General features: G+C 38.5%; 1 protein-coding gene across 3 annotated transcripts in view; it reads right to left on the reverse strand.

Annotated features, from left to right (window-relative positions):
- Nucleotides 1-639: 639 nt before the first annotated feature.
- LOC121525882 (SPRY domain-containing SOCS box protein 4-like) overlaps nt 640-23290 on the reverse strand; it is a 94584-nt gene continuing 71933 nt past the window's right edge. For all 3 annotated transcript variants that reach the window (XM_041812080.1, XM_041812096.1, XM_041812088.1), the window contains one exon: nt 640-1878. In XM_041812080.1, the coding sequence (XP_041668014.1) occupies nt 1751-1878 (128 nt within the window). In that variant the 3' untranslated portion in view covers nt 640-1750. The remainder of the gene's footprint in view (nt 1879-23290) is intronic.

Genomic DNA, 23290 nt, shown 5'->3' on the forward strand with positions numbered 1-23290 from the left:
TAGCTTTATTCTCTTTTGAACTGAGGGCTCCATAACACTTTAAACGAAGATTTTTCAGGACCATAAATGTAAATATTTTCGGCATTGACTGTAGAAAATACAACACTTGTGTTTTTTCATAAATTCAATCTTAAGCTACTAGGGATAGGAGTTTATTGTATTTTTGGTATGTACACATGTAAACCAGGGCTATTATTGTGCAAATATATGTAGAAGATCAACATGGAGATCCCAAGTATGAACGAGATGGTCTAAGCTTTGTCACCTCTGATGATGCACTGTTTATCAGCGATGTGTGATGATGAACAGCGATTAAGTGGACTCTCCTTTCTTAAAGGAAGGTTTTCACCCCTACCCCTTACCAGTCTGTTTCAAGGGGCAAGGGTACATGAAGGGGTAGGGGTATGGGGAAGGCTTAAGGGATAGAAATGGGATTGATCTTAAGTTTCATAGACCTCCTACTACATGTCTATTCAGATGGAGGGAAAAAGAGTTTTGAGGAGTCTTGTACTGAGCTAAGAGGCTAGCTGAGCCTCTTTAATAGCTTTTCACACTTGAAAAGGGGTAATTTTGACAGCACAGTTGGTATCTAAACCAACACTCCTGTAGATAATACCTGGAAAGAAGAGTGAGGCAGAGTGCGAGTTCAGCTGAGTTTATTCTTGTTCACATTTAAAAGACTCATGGCAGCACATTCTCCCACCTGTACCTGTGAGACATCCCGTCCCACAGACAAATCTCAAAACCCATAGGAGAAAAAAAAGAACATAAAAAAATCTCCTAAGACCATCATGTTTAAAAGTAAATCAGAGATAAAAACTCACATGAAGGTAAGACGGTGGAGGAAAAAGATAGAAAAGCAGCATTTAAAACTTTCAGGGTGGGGGTCTGGGGGAGTCTCCTGATATGACAGAAGTGCCATGTGCTTTTTTTTCCTGGTGCAGGCACATTAGCAGTCAGAGACATGGCTTCAGCTTTGATAAATCTCTACGAGCGTGATGGCATGGAGCATGATGGAGGCTTGAATCAGATCAGACCAGTGTTGTTGTGTTTTTTAGCCTGTAGGTTGTTACTGCCAGCTTGTCAGTGAGCTGTGCTCTGACTTCACACAGTCGAGGCTTGTTTCTGTACACTCCTGACAAACACACACTGTATATATGTAATCCATGTGTGCAGCGCTGTGTAAACACTCACTAAAATAGACCTGCGTGTGGACTTTCCCCCTCTCTCTCATGCTACCTCTTTCTCCATCTCTGTCTCGTGGCTTGGAGGGATTGTTGTGTCTCCACAGAGCCTGCTGTGTTGGGAATATAAATATAAATACCAATATGCTTGCCAAGAGGCTTCTAAAGAGACTGTGCAGAAAAGCTGTGAGGGTAAATCACAGAATATAAGGCCTTTCAAACTGACATGAATAAGACTCGAATACATGTGATTAGCAGGAAACTGGTTTGTAGTATTCTAATCTTTCATTTCATTCATCAGCTCCTTCACCCATCCGTCCAGGAGAAAGACAGCAGTCAGCAACAACAAAAAACAAAAATATGGAAGTTAAAAAACACCCAAATGGAAAAACCCCAAATGTTGTAAACAAAACGCCTCTGCAGCACAGTCTCCAACACCTCCCTGTAGTCAGTGTCATCGTCCTTATCCTCCAGGAGCTGGGATAAAGTTCAGGTTGGAGGCTGGTCTTCGTAAAAACGCGTGGACTTCAGATTATTCCCCTCTGTGTGTGATTGTGAGAGAGGGGTCACTGATACTGGAGGTAGTTCTTGAGAGTCTGCGGCAGCGGGAGTGTGTCAATGTGATGGATGCGCTCTCTACCCAGAGCCAGTCGAGCTACTCGTCTGCACAGGTCCATGAGAGGGAGGGGCTCCGCTGTGAGGGGAGAGGAGAAAAACAGTAAGTCAAAGTTTCCTTTAGTTGGTACGTTTACATGCAGTCATAAATATAAAACAAAAATGGATATTAAAAATGCATGTAGGCATGCTACACTGACTGAACTTGCACTACATCAAGTTCCACTGAGTTGTTCTGCAAAGATATGTTATGACTTTTAAAATTAGGGTCTTTATGGACATAGAAGGTTTGCACTGTTGCCACTTTCAGCATGTGTCACGACTGCTCAGCTGGGCTGAGTGGGAAAGCGGCTATCTAATCAATGGAGAACAGATGAAAACAGGAGAAAAACAAACTAATATCAGTTTGAATTAAGGATATTTTGACTTGACAGAGATCCATGCCATTTCTTAAAAACACAGTGTGCTGCTGACATTGATACATGGTCACAGATCGAGTTTTCTGACAAATATATGGACCTGATTTTGGGTAAAGGCGCACATCAGCCTGGATCATCAGTAGTGGATGTGAAACTTGATCAACATGGAAAAGTGTTGTAAATACTAAACTTTAGATCAGCTGTTTCTCCATATTTCAATGTTTTCGTTTCGACTTCTTCTTACTTCAGCTTATCTGTAAAATTATCGTCCTGTGGTTGTTAAATCTGTTTAGTAAAATCCAGGGTGTAGCCTATTTCAAAATGAGATCGACATACCCTGTCTACCGTATTTAATATAGTTTAATTACACCAGTTAAGCTTTTATTTCCTTTTCATGTGAGAAACTGACATGAAAGCTCTCAACCAGTGTTAATTTCATCGACTAAAACTCTGACTAAACATATTTGTCAGCGTTTTTTTCCATGACAAAAACTAGACCAAGACTAACAAAGATAGATCTGTGATGACTAAAACTGACAAAAACTAAGTTTAGTTTTCATCAACATGACTAAAACTAGACTAAAATGTAATTTAGTTTTTATTGGACATTCAAAACCCATGATGTTTCTTCATATATCAATGTTTTGTTTACTTCTTCTTACTTCAGCTTTTCAGTAAAATTATCATCCTGTGGCTGTTGAATCTGTTTGTAAAATCCAGGGTGTAGCCTATTTCAAAATGAGATCGACGTACCCTGTCTATCGTATTTAATTTAGTTCAATTACACCAGTCAAACCTTTATTTCCTTTTCATTTGACAAACTGACATTGTATAGCTCTCAAACAGTGTTAATTTCATTGACTAAACTCTGACTAAACATATTTGTCGACAGCCTTTTTTTCCATGACAAAAACTAGACTAACAAAGATAGATCTGTGATGTCTAAAACTGACAAAAACTACGTTCAGTTTTCATCAACATGACTAAAACTAGACTAAAATGTAATATAGTTTTTGTCGGACATTCAAAATCTGTGACTTTTCTCCACTGTGAGTAAAAAACAATGCATCTGCTGCTATTCTGCCTCCCAGCTGTAGAAAGAAGGATTCCAGGTTTTAAACAAAAAAGTGTGGAAATGACTAAAATGTGACTAAAAATAAAATTTAATCTAAAGACTAAGACTAAAATTAAAAACTGCTGCCAAAATTAACACTCTCTCAACAAACTGTGTGGTATAGACTGTTATAGCATCAGATGTGTTCACTCCATGGAGCGTTCCATGTAAAACCAGCTGCGTTAATCTGACATCATGAGACTATTTGTAGAGCTAAAACATAATCTGTTATCTTTAAGAGCCTGCCACCTTGGATATTATTTTACCATATGGCCGATTTGCTGAAATTCCTCATGCATACCTTCTATTGATTCAATAATAAATGTTATCTTTATCACTTCTTTTGGTTTAATGCTCCTATTGTGGCATCGTCTACTGTTCATGACTGTGAAAACAGATGTTTGTCTAATGGTTGACTATTTACCCAGTGAAAATTCTCTGATTTTATTCAGCAATAAGAAGTACTTTATGTCAGCATTGAATCAATAAGTTGCAGCAGATAAACACTGGCTGCTGGTATCTGTTCATGCCACATTATTTGTAGATGGCTGATGTTTGTCAACCACGCTGATGTTGGCCAAGGCATTGGTGCATCTCTAGTTCTGTGCAAACTCCACGATTTCTACACTGGACTTTGACTTGGAAGTGTATAAGCATGACATGGAGGAAGCTACTTTGTTTTCTGCCTCTTGATATCAGGGTAACTTAGTGGCATAGTGTACACTGCTTTTGTGAAAAAAAGTCAAATGTGGTGGTAATCAAACATATTTTGCCCAAGGCGCGCTTAAGATGAAGCCAAAGTCTAAAATCACACCATATTTGTTTCTATGCACAAGACATTAAGCAAGGCTTATCAGTCTTTACATATTCATTTTTATCCATGCCTTACACATGAAATAAAATTATTTTAGAATTACTTTGCTAAATCTAATTAATTCAGAAACACACATTTAAACCCCACAGATCACAGTTTTAAAATTAGCTAACAATCCACGCACACCTTAACCAGGGTCATATTAATAATTTCCTCTACCTGCTGCTTCTGCAAAGTGCAAAAAAATGTGTCCATTTGAAGGCTTTATATGCATGTTTTAAAGTTACAGAACTTGCAGCTGTGTATATGGGCATTAATGCACACAAAGCACTGATAAAGTAAATCACAAACTCATGTCCAAGCAGTTGTATAGTTTCAGTAATTGGATAATAGTTTAGAAATGCCCCGTGGATGCCATCTACCTATCGGAGGCAAACATGCTCCTGTCAGTAAAGTGATTCTCTCACTGAGCATAAATAACAGCACAAGGACAGAGGTCCACTTAATTGAACTATGACTGTAGCTTGACTTTATCATGCCTGTAGTGAATGACAGATCACCCACTCTGTTTATGTTGGTGTAACAGTTTCACCATCACTTGTGGCAGCAGCTGTGGCCAGTCATGAAGAAATCACAGAAAAAAAAAGATGAGGAAATTCTGAGTAATCCCCTCATTGTCATTGATTCAAGGTTGAACTGCACTTTACCACCCAACAACACAGATTCCAGTTTAATTTCTCATTTAACAGCCAATGTTTCTGCAGCAAACAAGGAATGAGTAGATAGTCAACAGGTGAATTAAAGATGTTGAAGTACCTCACCTCACTTACATGTACAGCAGTTCATACTTTGAAGACCGTTGCGAAGGCTTGCATCAGCCACTACCATCATTTTCTCATTTACTCAATAAAGACGATTTCTAAAGATTGCCTCTGTTTGTGTGTATGTCTTTGAAAGTTGTCACGGTTACAGACTTATTTTTAACCTGGCTCTTACACATCAAAGTCTGCTGATTGGTCAATAGTAGCTGATATTCATGTTATTTTGAACAATACTAACAAGTTATTAGAGATTTAAAGCTATTCCCATATCTTTGACCTTCCTCTGTCACTGAGGCCAAGTTTAGAGATGAATCAAACCAACTAAATACAAATAAAAGTTTGTAAAATTTCTGGGTATTTTGAATACCCTTTAAAAGTTTGTGTAGCTCATTTACATTAACAGTGGAGGACTGGTCCTGACAAATTATTATTTTGGGGAAGCTCAGAGCTTGAAAAAGGGTAAACAAAAATCAAACAAAGCTTTCTTTTTGGTTTGAATCTACTTCCTAACATCACACTGACAGCAATGTAGGATCCCATTGGCTACAGATGAAAATTTCTTAGTTATTCCTGTGTGACCAACTTTGGCAGTAAACGACTTTCTTGCCATGTTTACATCTGCAACTCAAATGCTGGTATTTCTCAGTCCAAAATAGGGGTTGACCGGTCATTGGCCATTACCACTGACATTTTTGGGCAAAGGACAAGCCGAGAAAAGCCCCAGTGAGGATGACAGCATGTGCAAAGTGAGCACACCCTCTATGTTACTGTTATTAAGGACGTTGAACTTGGAGAGAAAGTTTTAAACCGTTTTCTTTGCTGTACGTCACTTACAACAGGTTGCCTGATTAGTTGCCTGACCACTTGTAATGCTAAAACATGCTGATGACAGGACTCAGATTGTCTGTTTTGCCACGTGTGCACTAATGTACAAAGCATGCATTTAAACTGCTAATGGCCTTCTGTGGCTAAAATTTCACGTGACAGTCCTGATACCGGTTTACCACCCACCAATACACTGACACATATCAGTTCCATATTTCAGTTGCTGTTATTGTTTCGAGTCTCTCTCAGTTCAACAACACAATCAAAGTTATTTAGTTGCTTCTCTCTGGCTCAAATCAGTGTTATGAGCATGAAAAGGAGACCAATTTTCATGTGATTTTCTTCCAAGATTCAAAAATTAAATGATCTAAAATGTATTTATTTATTACAAGGGACAATGCACATTAATGAACAAGGACATGTAAATGTGCCCGATTGTAGCCATGGACCAATTTTCATCTGTAGTCCCTGGCAGGTTGATGCTACAACAAAGAGAACATTAAAAATCTACATAGGAGTCAGAGGAAACCAAGAGACCAGACAAGATAACATCATGATGCAGGTTAGGAATGTGCAGTAATACTATAGTTCTGTATCTCAGAGTATTAAAAATAGCCACAATATTGCTTTAATTATAGTCATAACGACTTTGCTATGTAATGAGAGCACTTCAACAATAAATGCCTTGAGAACGTGTCCATTTCTACCTGCAGCACCAATTCCTGTGTGTGAAGATGCTTTAAAAGTGATCAAATAACCCCCGTTAATAATGCTGGCCCAATCTGGCAAAGGACTGATGTCTGCGTATACACCGGTGCATATAGCCTCATGTGCCATGGCACAGCACCTCTGGCATTACAGTATGGTCTTCTTTAGTCAAACTGTTAAAGCCAAGCTGCACCAGTGGACCAGTGGCTGTAATGTGATCCAAAACAACGTGAGTTTAGAAACACTTTAATTCTTCCCTCTGGGTGTGATAAGAAATGATAATGTGTCTTCCTGTGTCCTGCTGCAGCAACGCCAGACACATTGAAAACCACTGAAGGTTTTGTAAAATGTTAAAACTTATCTTTATTCCCTTTTATGTGAAATGTAGACTAATATCATTATCTTATTTTAGGAGCTGAAGTAGTAACGTTTGCATAAGCTTCCTGTGATGTAAACCTCGGCTGGACGGAGCTCGCCATTGAAGAACAATGCATTAATTAAAAAAATAAATAAAGATTTTATTCCTCTGTTTAAAAAAGCACACAGAACATGACTTCATATTCCCAGATTCTATATGATAATAGTTATATATCATTTCTCATATTAAATCAAAGAAGAGGGGATGGAAGAGAGGAAAAGAGCGCATATATGCAGAGGAAAAGTGAAGAAATTTGTTTGCTCCTCTCTCCTGATGCAGCTCAGTTTACTTAAGTGTAAGAACAATTCTTCAACTATAAATCCCTTCCAGCACTCCTGTCATTTTGAGTCCCTTAAGCATTTTGATAAAGAATTTAATAAAACACCAGTGGAGGTGTATGCTCTGCTAGCTGTGTTTGAACATGCACGCTGACAGGTGCCTGTATAATGGGATTTTTTAACACATGGCATTAATACTGTATACCCCCGTAAAATTCAGGGAGGGAAGGATGGCATCAAAAAATAAATACCACCTGATCCAAAAATTTAAAAAATACAATTTGTAACATCTGCTTTCAAGAGAAGAAAACTGGAAATACTTGCTTAATAGAGGTCATATTGATAATTTCTTACGCCCTTAAGGTAATCAGTAAATCTAAATGCTCAGGTTGTCACTACACAACATTAGAATATCCGTTCAAAACACCTCAGCACTATTCCATATTGTCCCCTCCCCTCTCTTTTTATTATAATTGTAGAGTCCTGGATGCATATTCAAAACATGCTGAAAGGCAAGCAGCAGGTATTAAAATATTTTACACACAGACATGTCATTACTATTGTAAATGTATGCCAGTAGACCATGTCGACCTGCCTCCCACAGATTGTGAGGAAAAATGATGTCTGTATGTCAGACTGCTGTCTCTTCCCGGATGTCAAGCTGCTCCACCTGGACACTCCATCTGGCTACTGCTGTCTTAAGTCCACTTACACACTGTGTGAAGGACACAAGCAGGAGCATTTATATGAGTTTAAAACACTCAAGTCCTCAGGAAAGATGTTGAAAAAAAATGTGATGGTTTCCACAAACTAGTTTGAGCTGCAGGCTCTGTAGGAGTATTTGTGTTGATATTCAAAGGAAGGGATCACACATGCAGCCTTGATGCTATGACTTATTGCGCTGTTGTTTTGACAATCAGCTTTTCTTCAGGGCAAAGACCCTGAATCAGTTATATAATAAATTATAGCATGAAGGCAAGATGTGTGATTGAGAGTCTGTGTTCAGTCAGGAGTTCGACAACACTGCACATTTTCTTTTAGTTTCTGTTAATTTTTCCACTTTAAACATACATTTTCTACTGCAGATGAAAGGCACAGTGATGCAGTGGAGCATACCAATCCAAACACGCCTACGCTGCTACTGATTATGAATTTTTTCCCCCTGTGGTCTATTAAAAATGTACCAAACTACCACAAACCCAGTCCTCTAACCAAACCAATAAGGTATAAATACATGACATGCAATGCGAGGTGTGTTCACAGACCTGAAGAGGACAGAGTCAAGCCTTTAGAGAGACCCCAGGCATGACCTGCTGCCCTGCTGGCTGCCTGACCACTGTATGATGAACAAACAAGCAACTAAAAGGGAAACAGGAGCTCATCTGAGATGAGGATTGGCTGAGTATCAAGTAAAAATCGACTCACTGCGTATTGGGATCCCAATCAAAAGCAGATCAGTAAAGAAATCTTCACTCCAAGTCTGTTAGAATCAATCACAGTGACTTTCTTGCTCTCAATCAGTTCCCTGTGATTTGTTTAGTGCTGTTATTTGCATTTGATGTTGAACTTTTGCAGGAGCATTTCAGTGAATTCCTCTGCTGCACGCTGGTTAGTGACCTTTTGAAACACAGACGAAGGAAAGTAATGAAATCCACCGGTGAACAGCAGCTGACAGTGTGCAAAGAAATTGAGTACAGCTATCTCAATTTATTTGACTGCCATGTGCTTCATGAAAAGGCTTTGTAAGAGCACCTTGGGGACAAGTGTGGGTTCATTTGTAGCTACATAAACGTAGTAAAAACTTGAATTGCAGGGACATGTTGAAGGAGCTCAGACTGAGTGCAGAAAATGTGCAGTGATGTGTGCAATGAGACTGCACAGTTGATATTTCTTCAAAGAATCAACTTCTCCTCACATTGCAAAGAAAAGTCCATGCTTTAGCTCAGCAGCTTACAAGATTAGAAAGTAATACTAGTGAAAGTGGCAGTAAAGTCATGCCTCCATTCATTCTGCACCTTGTGACTGTCTGAACTCTGCTCTCGTAAATAAGGAACTCGGATCACACGCTCTGGGTGCATGGGGAGACTCTGAAGAATAAAGGACCCCCTCTGAGATGGATTTACTTTCCGCCGGGCCTAACAGCACCCATCAATCAGTCTACTCTAACCAGCGCAGCCCCCACATATAGGTAGTTTCCATAGTAACAAGCTTCTCAAACTGCTGTAGTGTGATGTCACCTTACAGGGAGTGTACAGTCACAGCCGCACCATGTGTTGCACGCTGTGTTTGTGTGAAGATTTGTAAGTGCTGCCGGAGCCGTTGCCAATTTCAATGTTGGAGCAAATGTTTGATACAGTATGGACAGCTGGGATTTCAGGAGATCTCAAAACAAGAAGACAGCTGCACATTCCTGCAGATTAGGTTAGAAAGAAACAGAACTTCTCCGGTGAAAGGGTGCACAAAAATATCAGCATGCTAACAGATTTTACCGAACATATGTTGACTATGGAGAGTGTTAAAATTCAGTTTCTTCTGCTGCCATAAGGCCAACTTTTTAAAAAAGAATGGGAAGTATGATGGCTTTTATTTCTTTATTTATTTTCCTTTCTATCCTTAAATTATTTTTTGCATTCACTTACTTCTTTCATTTTTATGTTTCTACAGTTTTGTCCACTTGAGTAACTTAACACTGACTGTACCATAGTAGTGCCTCGCTGTGTCAGGCCATGTTTGTAATTTGCTAGTTTGTTTAAGCGCATATTTTCTGAGGAGAAATAAAAATCAAGTTATCACTAGTTCTATATATACAGCATTTTTTAAACTCCCAAGCCCATACAGTACAGCTGGGCAATTAATCGAGTTTCAATCTCAACCCAGATTTTAGCTTTCTAAGATAATGCCAACAAGATAATAGTGATTAAACAATTTCCATGCAACATGTGGTTTTGTCCAAGATTTGTCATGTGGTAACCATTTTAGTGTTTGTTGGCTTTAAAAGTAAATCTTTTAGTTAATTAATTGGTATAATAATATTTTAATTTATGTTATCTCCACTCATTTATTTAGCTGTATTTTTTTCAAAGGGTAACTGAGTTTTATAACTACGACCATAACACCAGTCAAAACAACAAAGATGATTTTTTCCCTGATAAACGAGTGACCCTACTAGAAGTCTGTTTTTATTTTTCTGTGTACTAAGGTTGACAAAATGTAATGCTTTTAACTTTTCTGAGGCCATATGCTTTCTACTGTGCAGTATTTGTGTTATTCATATGTTTGAGAGTGACTTAATCAATGACCTGGACATAAATGATAATTGCAATCTAAAAATCACTCAGAGGCTAAAGTAATTTCATTTTTCTGTCATGTCTACACACTCAGAGAAAACTTCCTGAAGGGTCAGGTCATGTGCTGTGCCCTTTGTTTAATTCTAAAAGTTTAAGTTTGTCATGACTTTCCATCACAGGTTCTCAAATTCAAATTCAAAAAAACTTTATTTGTCCCCAGGGGGCAATTAAAGTCTTTATACCACAGGGAGAGATGCACTGATTGTGAAAATGAGGGCTGATACCGATGTTTAACAGATAAGCAGTCGATACCGATGCCTATGTTTTGACATCATTTCTTCAGCTGTAACACTCTTGATATGACAAAATTATCTCTCAGGTTTGACGATACAAACTGTTTGTTGTACAGGTCACATCGTCTGTCCTTTCCTCCCTGTAAAAAAGTTCTGATTGAAACTTTTCATCCCCAATAGTAGCCAAAAAACAAGACATTGCATTGAAAGTAACAGCATTTTCTAACTGCATGCCATGCAAGTGAGCATTAACGACCACATCAGCTTCATTACACTCATTTCTACTGTGGTATCCTGACATCCTGCTAATGATGCACTTGTTTTTTCCACCACCTCCCTTTTCCTATTTTCCTCTCTGTCACTTGCATTGACATGGATGAAGAACAAGGAGAGAGAGGGAGATAACTAGGAACCAGGAAGATTTTCTTGATTTTCTTTAACGTTCCTCATTCAACAGAGCTTGTCAGCTTGTTTTACAAGGTGACAGTTCTGCAAAAATAAGTGTTTTGATAATATATGCATTTCCTATATCTAATTGTTAAAAAAAAAGATATAAACACGGATGTTCCTAACATAGGCGTTGCAAACAGCATTCACGATGAATCCTCAGAGTCACAATTAATTGAGGGAGTTTTATTAAAATGTATAGTGTTTGTCATCTTAAGTTTTAATCTGACCTGTGTCAACAATGAAGCAAAACTATCAGCACTATCCAAAGCTCTTTAAAAAAGCCACACACTTTAGTTTCTCTGCATTCAAAATAAAAGTGTCAGATGTCATATTTTGGTAGAAGGGGAACCTGCAGAGAAGTAAAATCTTCCGTATACAGAGTGGGTCACAAGTGTGCAACAGTCACATGTTAAAAGTAAAACTTTGACTCTTCTGTCAGCTTTTAATTGAATTACCAAGATGTAATAGTGAGATAACACTGCAATAGTGTCAGCTCTTCAACTTTTGATTTCCTCCAGATTGGTATTTAAGTCCTTACCAATAAATTTTAGAAGAAGTCTCTAATAAATAAATGTAAAACAAGAGACAGGTATTAATACAATTTCATTTTTAAGAGTATCATATCAAACATCAAATATCTGATGTTAGTCCCTTCAGTGTTTACCTCTCAGCCTCTACCTGCCTGAATCTCCAAAAGGAATTAGAGGTGAACTCTAACTGCAGCATTAAATTTGTTAGTCATTAAAAGTCTGAGGTGGAACACGAGGGCTTGCAGTAAAAAGACCGACAGTGCCGCACTGTCATCACAGCCTCTCCTCGGGGAAACGATGACGTGATGATGATCAAACTTCCTAAAACAACAGCCAATCTCTGTTGGCACAGAGCTGGTCTCCATGGTAAGGGTTGCCTGGGGCGACAATGGTCCTGTCACAGAGATGTGATGAGCGCTGACACAAAGTGCACACAGTCCAGCAGCTGCTAAGTTAACAAACACGGCAAGGTGATTTAAAAGTGCTTTTACAGCCGTTCTACTGAAAATCCAGTCTGGTTTTTGGGAGAATTAAATGAGCTTATGTAACAGGGCCATTTAAAAAGTGGATTTTATATTACTGTGTTACACACAGAGAAAAGTAATGTGCTTGGGTTCTTCTGCGTTACAAAAATGTTGAACTCTTTTCCAACACTAGTGGTTGATATTTTTCAGACGGCATAATAAGTTTAAAGTTTTTCCCCACTGTAGTTCATGGTCCATTATCTTTAACTCTTCAGCCAAATTATAGAAATAGCATGTCAATTTTTTTCTCCAGATTGATATCAAGTTGTCCTGCTGTGAGTGCAATGCTGTGTTATTTGTTCTTGTTTTTAGTAATCATGCTGGAGCAATGACCCCAACTGTGCTGTAAACAAATACTGCTGTCAAAACACACATCCTCCATTCATCCTGTATGACAGAGATTTAATTCTCCTCGTCTGTGACACATCTGTATGTTCTTTTTCTTTATTTAGGGATGCATGATATCAGCTTAAGTCTTTTTCTTTTGTTCATCCTTATTACTTTAACTTTTCAGTGTGTTTTAAAGTTTGTATTTTTTCATCCTTAACCTTCAAGTTTGTTAACAGACTTACGCTTTAGATCTGAAATGCATATTTAATTAGCAGCTAAAATACATCTGTAATTATCAGCATATTAGATTTGGACAGAAATCCATTATGGTGCATCTCTATCTTTATTTCAAAATTAATCTACAACACGCACTACAAGAGATCCTTATTTTAACCGTTTTTTTCTTCGATTAAACATGGGACAAGAAGAGATACAGGTTATTAAAAGTTAAATAACTTTTGAACTGTAAATCATAGCCACTTTTTTCCCATTGAGGCTTGGCATTGTGCCGTTCTAATGGCGCTATCCATGCCATTGTAACCCTCATAAAAATGGTTTAATAAGACTGGAACTTGGGTGACTTTTCAGGGCATTTAAAGATTAAATCCACACAAGTAAATCTGATATTAAACAAATTTTTAACCATTTAAATCCTTTTCTGATAAATTCTGGTGCTAGCCTAGCATGCTAATCAACATATGTATTTCACAATGCTTTGCGATGGGCTGTGACAACAAATGACAAGCTGTTCTGTTGTTGTGCCATACTTTATCAAACTGTGCATGTCTTAAAACTTATATCAGGACACAGCCCAAACAGCTCATAGTGGAGAGAGACAGAGACAGAGAGCCTGTGATGTGTCCCTCTGTGTCACTACAGGCAGGAACTGCATTATAATTGTACAAATAGTGCTTAAACAAAGTGCAGGGATTTTTTTATAATTGGGAATGTTTTGAAGACTTTTTGTCACCACATGATGATGTTTTTTACTTTCGGTCATCGAGAGACGGAACACATTTGCAGAAAAGAAAAGTTTTAGTCATTGTTTACAGTTTTTCAGACATAAAAATCTTTGACTTTTAATTTTTGTTTAGTTTTTTACCTTCGTCCTCATAGTCCAAAAACTTATTTTTTAAATCAAGTGACATTACTGCAGAACACATATCCTTACAGCCCAGGTTGTTGTGGGGGAATAAAAGGATGTTCAGAGCGTGAATGTGCATCCCAGGGTTGACGTTTTACCTGCGTTTTATGACAATAAGTCCATGTGAGACAAAATAATTTAAAAAAAAAAGTTTAGGGCATGACGGTTTACAGCTGCCTGTGTTGTTGGTTTGGACAGGGTGGAAAAAAAAATCAATTTATGCTAATTAGCTGATGCACATTTCTTAACCAGAGTTGAACAGTGGAGCCCTTTGCTCATTTTTCACCCTTCCTCCTCCCTACAGTCTGTCATGTGAATACTCTCCTTTTCCTCTCAGCACTTTTTGTGATGGCCAGGGACTCTTTCTCTGACAGATTTATTGCACACTAAAGAAGAGATGGAGTGTGAGAAAGTGTGGTTAAGGATGACTGAATGCCTGATGCACTGTTGAATTACAGATGCCTGGCAGGCTGGAAAGCACACACACACCTACCTAACACTTAGCCGAGAACAAAGTGGAAGAAGAGGAGGTAAAGTTTTGGAATACGCATCAGTCAGTCTGCCCTCACTGAAGTGAGACCGATAGTTGTCATCCAGTTTCCTCCGCTCGCTCATATTTATATGGGTATATACATCGATTCACTATAACACTATGATGCCCCACTTATAGATTATAGTTGGATAAGTCCATCTTCTTGGCACATTTGAGTCAATTCACTGCTCATGTAACTCAGGCCATTTTCTCGTGCATGTACTGAGGTAGCAGCTGAAGGTTCAGACTCTCAGTGATGTCTAACAGATTAGCATAAACTGACCCAGTTTGCAGGTGACAGGTGTATCCGTCTTACGTATACAGCCCTTAAGGTGCAGGTACACTGCTGGCCCCTTTTCACCAACAGGTCAAAGGAGGAAAAGAGAAGGAGAGGAATGTATTTAGAGATGGACAGATTTAGATCAATGACCTCTGAGACAGACAGGAAAATTGGAGCAGAACAGTAAGGTGAGCAACAAGGAGGAAGTAAAGTGTCGCTCAGTATCTAATTGGAAATGCAGGTGTTTAAATTAAACCATCCACTCCGGAGTGGAAACCAAGTGCTCACTGATGGACAGATTCCTTCCTCCGACGATATCTGATTTCCTATTACCTTGCTCAGCCGGGTGAGTGGTTGAGGACAAGAGCACAGAGTGCTACAAATTTGTCCTCTGTCCTTGTGCTGCTCTCTCATTCTGTCAGAAAATAGAGGCTGAGCGTACAGGATTATCACAACAGCAAAACTATCAATGTGTGGTTGTTTGTCAGGGTAGATTCACTCAAAGACATGCATCCATTAACAAGCCTGTGCTTGCTTTAACACAAAAGATGAAGGGATAAGAAAGATTGCTGGAGTGCAACTCAACAAGTTTCTTAAAAACTAGGGATTGGTAAAATACTGCCATCAGCAGACATTAAAGTTAATTAGTGATAGTGGCAGATATAAAATATTATGGATTTTATCCATAAACTAGGGCTGGGCAATTATTCAAAATCTGGACTAAATGCAATATGTTCTACTTCAATTTTCAGATCATAGGAGGTGCAATTTCTTTTACCTTAAATGAAAGTCAAAATAATGCTTTATTTAATTTTTTGCAGCAGAGATGCTTTTCACACATTATTCAAACATTCAAGTGTCAACGTCTTTAAAAAAAAAAGTTCGCAAAAAAAAATCCTGTTTTCCTTGGTTTTGTATGTTTTTCTTATTAAAGAAGAAAGTAGCATCAAATCATCATTACTTTTAATATAATGATTCATTTTAATTTGCAATATGAGTCAAAATGATCGAAATTTGATTTTTTCAAAATGGTTCAGCCCCAGTTAAATCTTTCCATTATAGTGTTTGTTTACAATATATAAAAAATAAAAGCATGTGTCTGTTAGAAATACATGAGATGAGAAACTTGAAATATAATGGCATATTAAATTGTAAGTGCAATAATGGGAAAAAGGTGGTTAGATTATTTACTGAAATCATTCAGCTCATGTAGAAACTGGGTATCCATGGAAGCATTGGTTTACTATAAGTATCAACTGATATCTGCGGTGCTTACCAGGCCTGCTCACAGAACTGGATGCTCCCCTGAAAGACCCAGTGAATGGGCCCGAATGGTGATTTATTAATGATAGTAATGCATGTGTGTTTTGTTTGACCTGTTTTTGGCACTTTAACCACTTTTCACCATTTTTTTCCCCTTTTTGCCTTTCTGAGACCCGTTTTAACTGCTGTTGTCTCACTTTGCCAAATTTTAAACCATTTTTGCTATACTAACCACTTTCACCATTTTTTCAGCAAATTTGTAAACAATGTTTTGCCAATTTTCAACTTTTTTGCTGCCTCTTTTTGCAATTAACATATTAATTTTCCCTTAATGATATTTCAGTTCCTTCTGCTTTATTCTCTGGCATCCTAACATTTATGCACATCATGCTTAGCTGAAGACTGATATTATAGTCCAAATATTTAAGGTCAATGTGCCCATCCACATCATTAATATAACCTTAAAAAGGCCTCCCTCCACTGGCTACTTGTGCACTTTAGAGTCCATTTTAAGACTCTTTTATTTGTTTTTAAATCTTTGAATGGTCTGGCCCCGTCTTACCTCTCTGAGCTCCTTCACCCCTACACTCCTGCTTGGCACCTCAGGTCAGCTGATCTGCTGCTCCTGGAGGTACCGAGGTCAAAACGGAAGCTCAGAGGGGATAGAACTTTTTCTATCGCTGCTCCCAAATTGTGGAAGAAGCTTCCCTCCCACATTAGACAAGCCTCCTCACTATTGATTTTTAAAACTCGTCTTAAAACCCATTTTTATTCCTTGGCTTTCAACCCCACATGAAACTCTGCTCTTGTTTTAGTGTTTATGGTTTTTCTTTAGTTATTATTCTATTATTTTTAAATTGTTTTTAAAAACAATGAAACGATTATTTTAGTGTTTATACCTATTCATTGTTTTAATTGTTTTGTCTATTTCTGTACAGCACTTTGTTTTGGCTGTGGTTGTTTTAAAGTGCTTTATAAATAAAGTTGAGTTGAGTTAAGCTGAGTTCTGTTTTATAGAAAGGGGTTTACATTTTGAAAAAAAATGCACTACTGTAGGACAGAATAAAGCAATAAGTTAAGTTATTATGATAAGAGTGATTATTATTAAGTTTTTTCCTGACCTCCATAGCCCCCCCCCCAGTTGGCTGGGCCTAAGAAAGCGCCCTCCTTAACCCCCCCTTATGTGTGGCTTTGCTGTTTGCAAGCATGGCCATCAACCATCAATATGGTTTGAAGATATCAGTAATCAATGTTAATCTGTTGTTTCAATTTGCTAGAGGATAATAAAAACAATACAAAGGGCACATAGAAAATCTTAAAGTAATAGGAAATACCTCTGCATCTACAAGTCTCCCTAAGTGTTTTATTTCTGTAAGGATGTTATAGATTAAAGTTACATGCAGGTATTATAAGTTGGCTTCACCCTGCTCCTTTCCAATCATGGTATTGGAATGAATAAATAAAAAGAAAATGAAATGAAATGTCAATGAATGTCAAGTGTAAGAGAAAATGTTGGCATGCAAGTGTGTAACACCAAAAGAGGCCATGAAAAAAATATTCAAATCTGCATTGGCTAAACTGTTATATTCAAGACAAACAAGATTCAAAGCATCTCAAATAATGCCATCAATAAACAGAGACAGATGTGTCACCAGTCAGACAACAGACAGCCTGTCCACGTGTCCAAAATCATGACTTACACAGCAACAGTGATGGTTAACACCCTGAGTCATCCTGATGGTTTTATTTCTTTCACACATAAGTGACCTTTAAGTTCATGTTGACTCCTTCATTAGGGCATTACAGCATGTCTGTGCTGCATAACTGCAAAACATTTGGCATCTGGTGTTAAAAAGAGAAACAGTGAAGAGTTTAAGCTTTAAAAAAGCCTGCAGACTCACTTTGGCTTCTTTTATTTGTCCCAGAATAATTCTGAATATTTTTAACCACATAATCTGCAGGAGTAATAATCAGACAAACATTTTGTAAGGGTCTTCCTGCTGCCTTTAGGTTTGTTTTTTTTTAAACCTTTGACACACTTTGTGTTGATACACCCTAAATAAAAGGATTTTTCAGTAATCTGATGACGTGAACAGCACTACTGAGAGCATCTGCACTTTGTATTGACAACATGTCTCCTGCGACCACTTCTGTTTGAACCTCACTTGTCAGCATATACATATGCAAATAAGCACCTGTAGATCATTTGCATTTGAAAAGACCAAATGTTTCAACGTTTTCACCTAGTTGGAGGCTGCAGCTCTCAGGGTTTCCAACAGTGCTTCCACTGTTGACTTCACCTGAAAGGCGGTCATTAGTCACGCAGGAAAATGGTATTCACGACTACATAAACATGGGAAAATGCACCACAGGTCACCTCTATATCATAAATGTGATCTCTATGCATCCTCCGGGCACATTAAAGGTCTGCGCACCCAGCATTGAGTCTGGTCCCAACAGAGACATGTTAATTAAAGCAACCATGTCCTAAAAGAAGGAATCTTGACATTAGTGAACTGGCTCTTCAGTGCTGCTCACTTAGAAGTGTCTTGGTGATTTCTAATGTCTGATTGATACACTCTTTCTCAAATGTAGTGAAGCTTTAGTGGTGGGTGCTAAACCTGTATCAACTTTTTGCTATGGTATGTTGTGTTGTACACGAGTCAAAACTGATGCCATCGTTTATGTTGCAAAAGTCATATGTGACAGACAACAGCTAAGCCCAGGTCCTTTTGGCAGCATATTTGCTGCACCACTAAGGAGCAGTCAGGTAAGAAGCCAAACGTCACCCATGTGTAAATAATATGAAACACAGCAAAGAGGTAAAACAAGTGTTCTTTCTTTTCTAAGTTTGACATCTGTAATAACAGCAACAAGAGTGATTGTTTTCACTTTTGCAGAGCATCTCCGTTGGCTTATCTGGGCCTTTGACACAACCTTCGATATCAACTTGGTTAATCTTGAGCCCAGCTCTGCAACAATTTGTTTTTTTAAGTCCTGAACAACCGTTTAAAGGTGTGACTCACTTGTTTTAAGTCCATGATGATTCGAAGGAGCAGGCTGTGGTATTAAACGAGGTCAGAAGCAGCCTTAAACACGGTAGCTCTGTACATTCAGGCAAGCTGCCAAGTTTAAGCAACAACAGTTCATAGTCACCATCAGGTAATGTGGTGCTGTCAGTAGCAGTCTGACACAACTCAACAGGAAAGAAATGAACCTTAAAACTATAGGTGCAGTCACAAAGCACAGAGAGACTTATACAATTATTTTTCTGGGATTTTAGGCTCAGAAATGAATTCAGTATGCCATCCCAAGCTGTTTTATGGGGAGAAGGGGGTTGTAACAACTAAATATGCATTTAAATGCATTATCTTTTAAATAATACAATAGCACGCTATAATGCCAAAACTGAAAAGGGAGGGAAAACTGCCAACATTTAATTTAAAATCATATTGCTTAGCCCTTTAAGACTTCAAGGCTGGTCATGGATATTTCCATACTGGTGTTTCTGTCTTGAATGTGCAACAACAGGCAAACTGTACTGGCCGTCTCATGCTCAAACAAAAAGAGGGGTTAATGTCAGATGGGAAAATATGCCAAATAGTGAATAAACACATGTTGGCTATTGCTTTATTTGCTGCCAGGAGAATGCTGATATGAATACAAGACCTTCTTCTTTTAGCCTTGGCTGCTGAGAAAAAAAAAACCCTCTTGGATCTCCTTCTACTGTTTTCTTTACTTTGTTTTGTTTGTAATGTATCAACTGCTCCTTGTATTGGAATGAACAATGCATGACATGGTAAGGTGTACAATCAAGGTATTCAGTCATCTTTAATAAATAAATAATTAAATAAATAAATGGATAACTTGAGACACTAGAGACACATAGTTGTTCTGTAATCGTTGCTTTAATTCACGAGAATCTCAAGCTAAATTGTTCATGAAAAAGTACTCTGTTCTACAGAGTATAATACTAAGCCATGCCTGTGTTTGTTAGCAGAGGTGTCATCGTTTTATTGGTAAAGGAGAATATGCTGCTATTTGACTTGCTCTTATGAAAAAACTCAGCGATTTCTGCAGCATATGTGAACAGATAAAGGCAAGGGGATGTTTGTTTGAGGTATAATGGTACTGTTAATTTCATGGTTGTGTGACAGAAGCATCTCTGTGGACATGTGGTTTCAAACGATGGGTCTTCAGGGTTTGTTTTTAGAGGAGCAGAGCAAAGGAAGAGGGAACAAGGGGTTGACTGATTATTGGCCAGACAGATCAGATTAGTGATATTTGGCATTTTACAGATCACTGATACAGTTATTTAATCCAACACTGCGCTACTTTGGTTCCACTGCAACGTGTGTCTGCCCCCGGCGTTATTTTCACTCCACAGTCTTAATATCTTGTTTACAACACTATCTGATTGGCTAGATGTCGCGAGCACTGACCAATCAACACTTAAACCAGGGTGCCACTTATATAGTGATAATTTTTGATCATGCAATTTTACATTTGCCAAATTAAGCACATTTTGTGGCTTGATCTAACAGCGTGAAAATGGTAAATGCTACAAGTGGCGAGGTAGAACCGAGTGAGAGTCAGACTGTGGAGACTCCAGTGACTTTAAGTCTAACCTTTAAATCTAATCTAAGACCTACAGCTGTTTTCAGTGGTGGACAATGAAGATTAGTAAACACTCTGGAACCCAAGTATCTTTAAAGCCTAATGCACACCCATGGCACTTAAATAAAAGCCTCCGCCACCTTTCTTCAAGTCTCCATTTGTTGTTTTGGTTATCCTTGGATACTGCAATAAAAACTTACTGTGGACTTGTTACCGAGGTATTATCATACAGTGAGATTTTGATACGGTATATCTCTAATGTTTGTACATACTACAATGGTTCAAAATGAATAATAATGCTAAAAAAAAAAAACTTAATACATCAGTAAAATCAAGATTATTATTGTAGGAAATAACATCTCCCTAATGAAGCTGCCTTCTTATGACCTTGCATGCATAATGAATTAGAGACACACCATATAAAATTTGATTATTTTACCTTAATGTGTTGATTTTTCCTTTTAAAACTCGTGTCACAAGGAAAATCACTGTTTTTCTTTAGAGGCAGAAAAATAAAGATGCCAGACATGGAAAACGTAGATGGTTAAAAATCTAGGAAACTCATTTATGTCCATATTTAAAGCAGTAAACTGGAGTCATATCACTTGGTTTCATTAAAGTCTGTACTGTGAGATAACTGATAAACTGAGCTCCTTATTGTGACCAGAAAACCATTACTGACTGCTGAATTTTTAACCCTGCGGTAGCCTTCTGGGAAGCCGTGTTATGAGTTCAACTTTAATTTATTCAAGGTCCAAACACAAGTTACGGCTTGTATCTGTGCTGTGAATATTCCTTACAGCTCTGAGCCTCAGGCAGGCAGGAGGAAGACATCCCATTTGCATAGGGCAAGCCCTTGGCGAACAAACTAGTGAGCAAGCTGCCTGGTCAACAATTAACCACCCACCCATCCACCGAGAAGTCAGCTTAACCGTCTCCACGGCAACCTGCCACCACAATAGGGTGTGTAAACACGGAGAGGAAGGATTAGAATTGAAAAGCACGAGGAGGGAAAAAGGAAAGAGAAGAAAGGGAGAACAGGAGGGAGGAGATAAAACACAATGAGGGTTGGAGTCAAACAGGGTTCATTTGCAAAAGGGGAGGGGAGGCATGTGAGGTGTTTGAGTCAGAGAGAACTGCTTCCTCTGCACTGGTCTAACTTGTTAGGGTGTAAATGTGTTTGGATCAGCTTGTTGTCATACGGCTTGCCTGGTAACTCTGCGTCACACGGCTTGTTTTGATGAAGAGAGGAAGACTAGAGGACAGTGTGCTTCAGGAGCCCCGCTGTCTTCAACTTAAGAGACATTAGAGAATCAAAGGTACTGATAAAATATGTCCCAGCAGGGTTTTCTTTCAAGTGGACCGAGAGGCCAAGGACTAAAGTGTACTGTACACTAGCATGTAAAAGGATGAATAAATACTTCAATGGTGGTTATGAAGGGACAGAATGTAGAGGACAGAGTATGAGGTTACTCATCACTTCAGGGAATGAGAGATTGTGTATTAAAAGGTCTGAGCAGGAGGGCAAGGACAGGAAAAAAAGAAAGTAAATGTATTCAAACACTTGTGAAAGACCAGGGAACCAGGAAGTGAACAAAGAGTGAGTCCTATTTGAGCTGCATCAAGAGGTTGCACAAAAGCAAGATCTGGGAATAGGGGAGTGTTGCCATCTCGAAGCATACATATTGATGCTTGTGCAATAATACAGCATGGAAATGTGCCTTATGCCTGATATCATTCACTGATCTCTTGTGTATTCTCTCAGAACACAAGCTCTTTGAACTTTCATGGCTTCTAAACTCAACTGATGCAGAAATTGTAGGCAGATTTGAATGTAATGAAGGCAAGGTGGGAACCAAATTGGTGGATTGATTCATCAGCAGCCTATTGATTGTTGCTTTTTTTAATTATATGTCTATTTTTATAAAGGCTTTTAAGCATTTCTTTCCTCAGTCTTGCATGTTTATGCTTGGAGTGATTGGCTTCCGACCCCCCTAGCTAAAACTAACAATATGCTAGCTACACAATTAATATTACTAGATAAAACAATGTAGCCAAGTTATCTTGGACAACATGAGCTTTAGCAAATGTAGCTAAAGCAAATGTAGTGAGGTTATTTAAGTATTTATGTAGCTTACATAGCTTTTTTGTGAGCTTAGCTTCAGCCGAATTTACCCACATAGCCAGTTAGCTATATGACTGTCATCTAAACTTGGAACAAAAAGAAAGAAAATTTGTGTTTGTTACATTAGTTCTTTGTTGTAACAATGCTTCTTGGCAATAAATTTTATACCGTTGGAAAGCCTGTTTATCACTCTTTTAAATGATGCCACATTTGTAAGGATCATGCATTTGTGGGATGAGCAGCAGAGCTGAGTATGTTGGTTGCACCCATGAAAAATGTGCCAAACCTTCTCTGCCAATGCCAAACAGCTGATTCTGCCATTGACTCTTGTTTGGTGTTTGATTGAAGTTTGAAGAAACAAGACATATTGACAATTTAACAATTTATTCATTTAACAAACAGGAGCCTCAGTAGCTTGTGGAAGAGCAATACACAGCCACAACAGCCTGGTACCTCCTCCTCATGCTGGTCACCAGCCTGGTCGCACACTGCTGTGGGATGGCATCCCATTCCTCAACCAGTATTTATCACCAGTCAGCCAGTGTGGTTGTGTTGGTCACTCTGGCACCAACAACACACCCAAGCTGATCCCACAAGCGTTCAATGGGGTTGAGGTCAGGACTGCTGGCAGGCCATTGCATCCTCTCCACTCCAAATTCTGGAGGTAGTCTGATAAACCCCGCTCTGTGGGGGCGATTGTTGTCATCTTGGAGGATAGA

The sequence above is a fragment of the Cheilinus undulatus genome, linkage group 2 (genome assembly GCF_018320785.1).
Source record: "Cheilinus undulatus linkage group 2, ASM1832078v1, whole genome shotgun sequence".
Classification (NCBI taxonomy): Eukaryota; Metazoa; Chordata; class Actinopteri; order Labriformes; family Labridae; genus Cheilinus; species Cheilinus undulatus.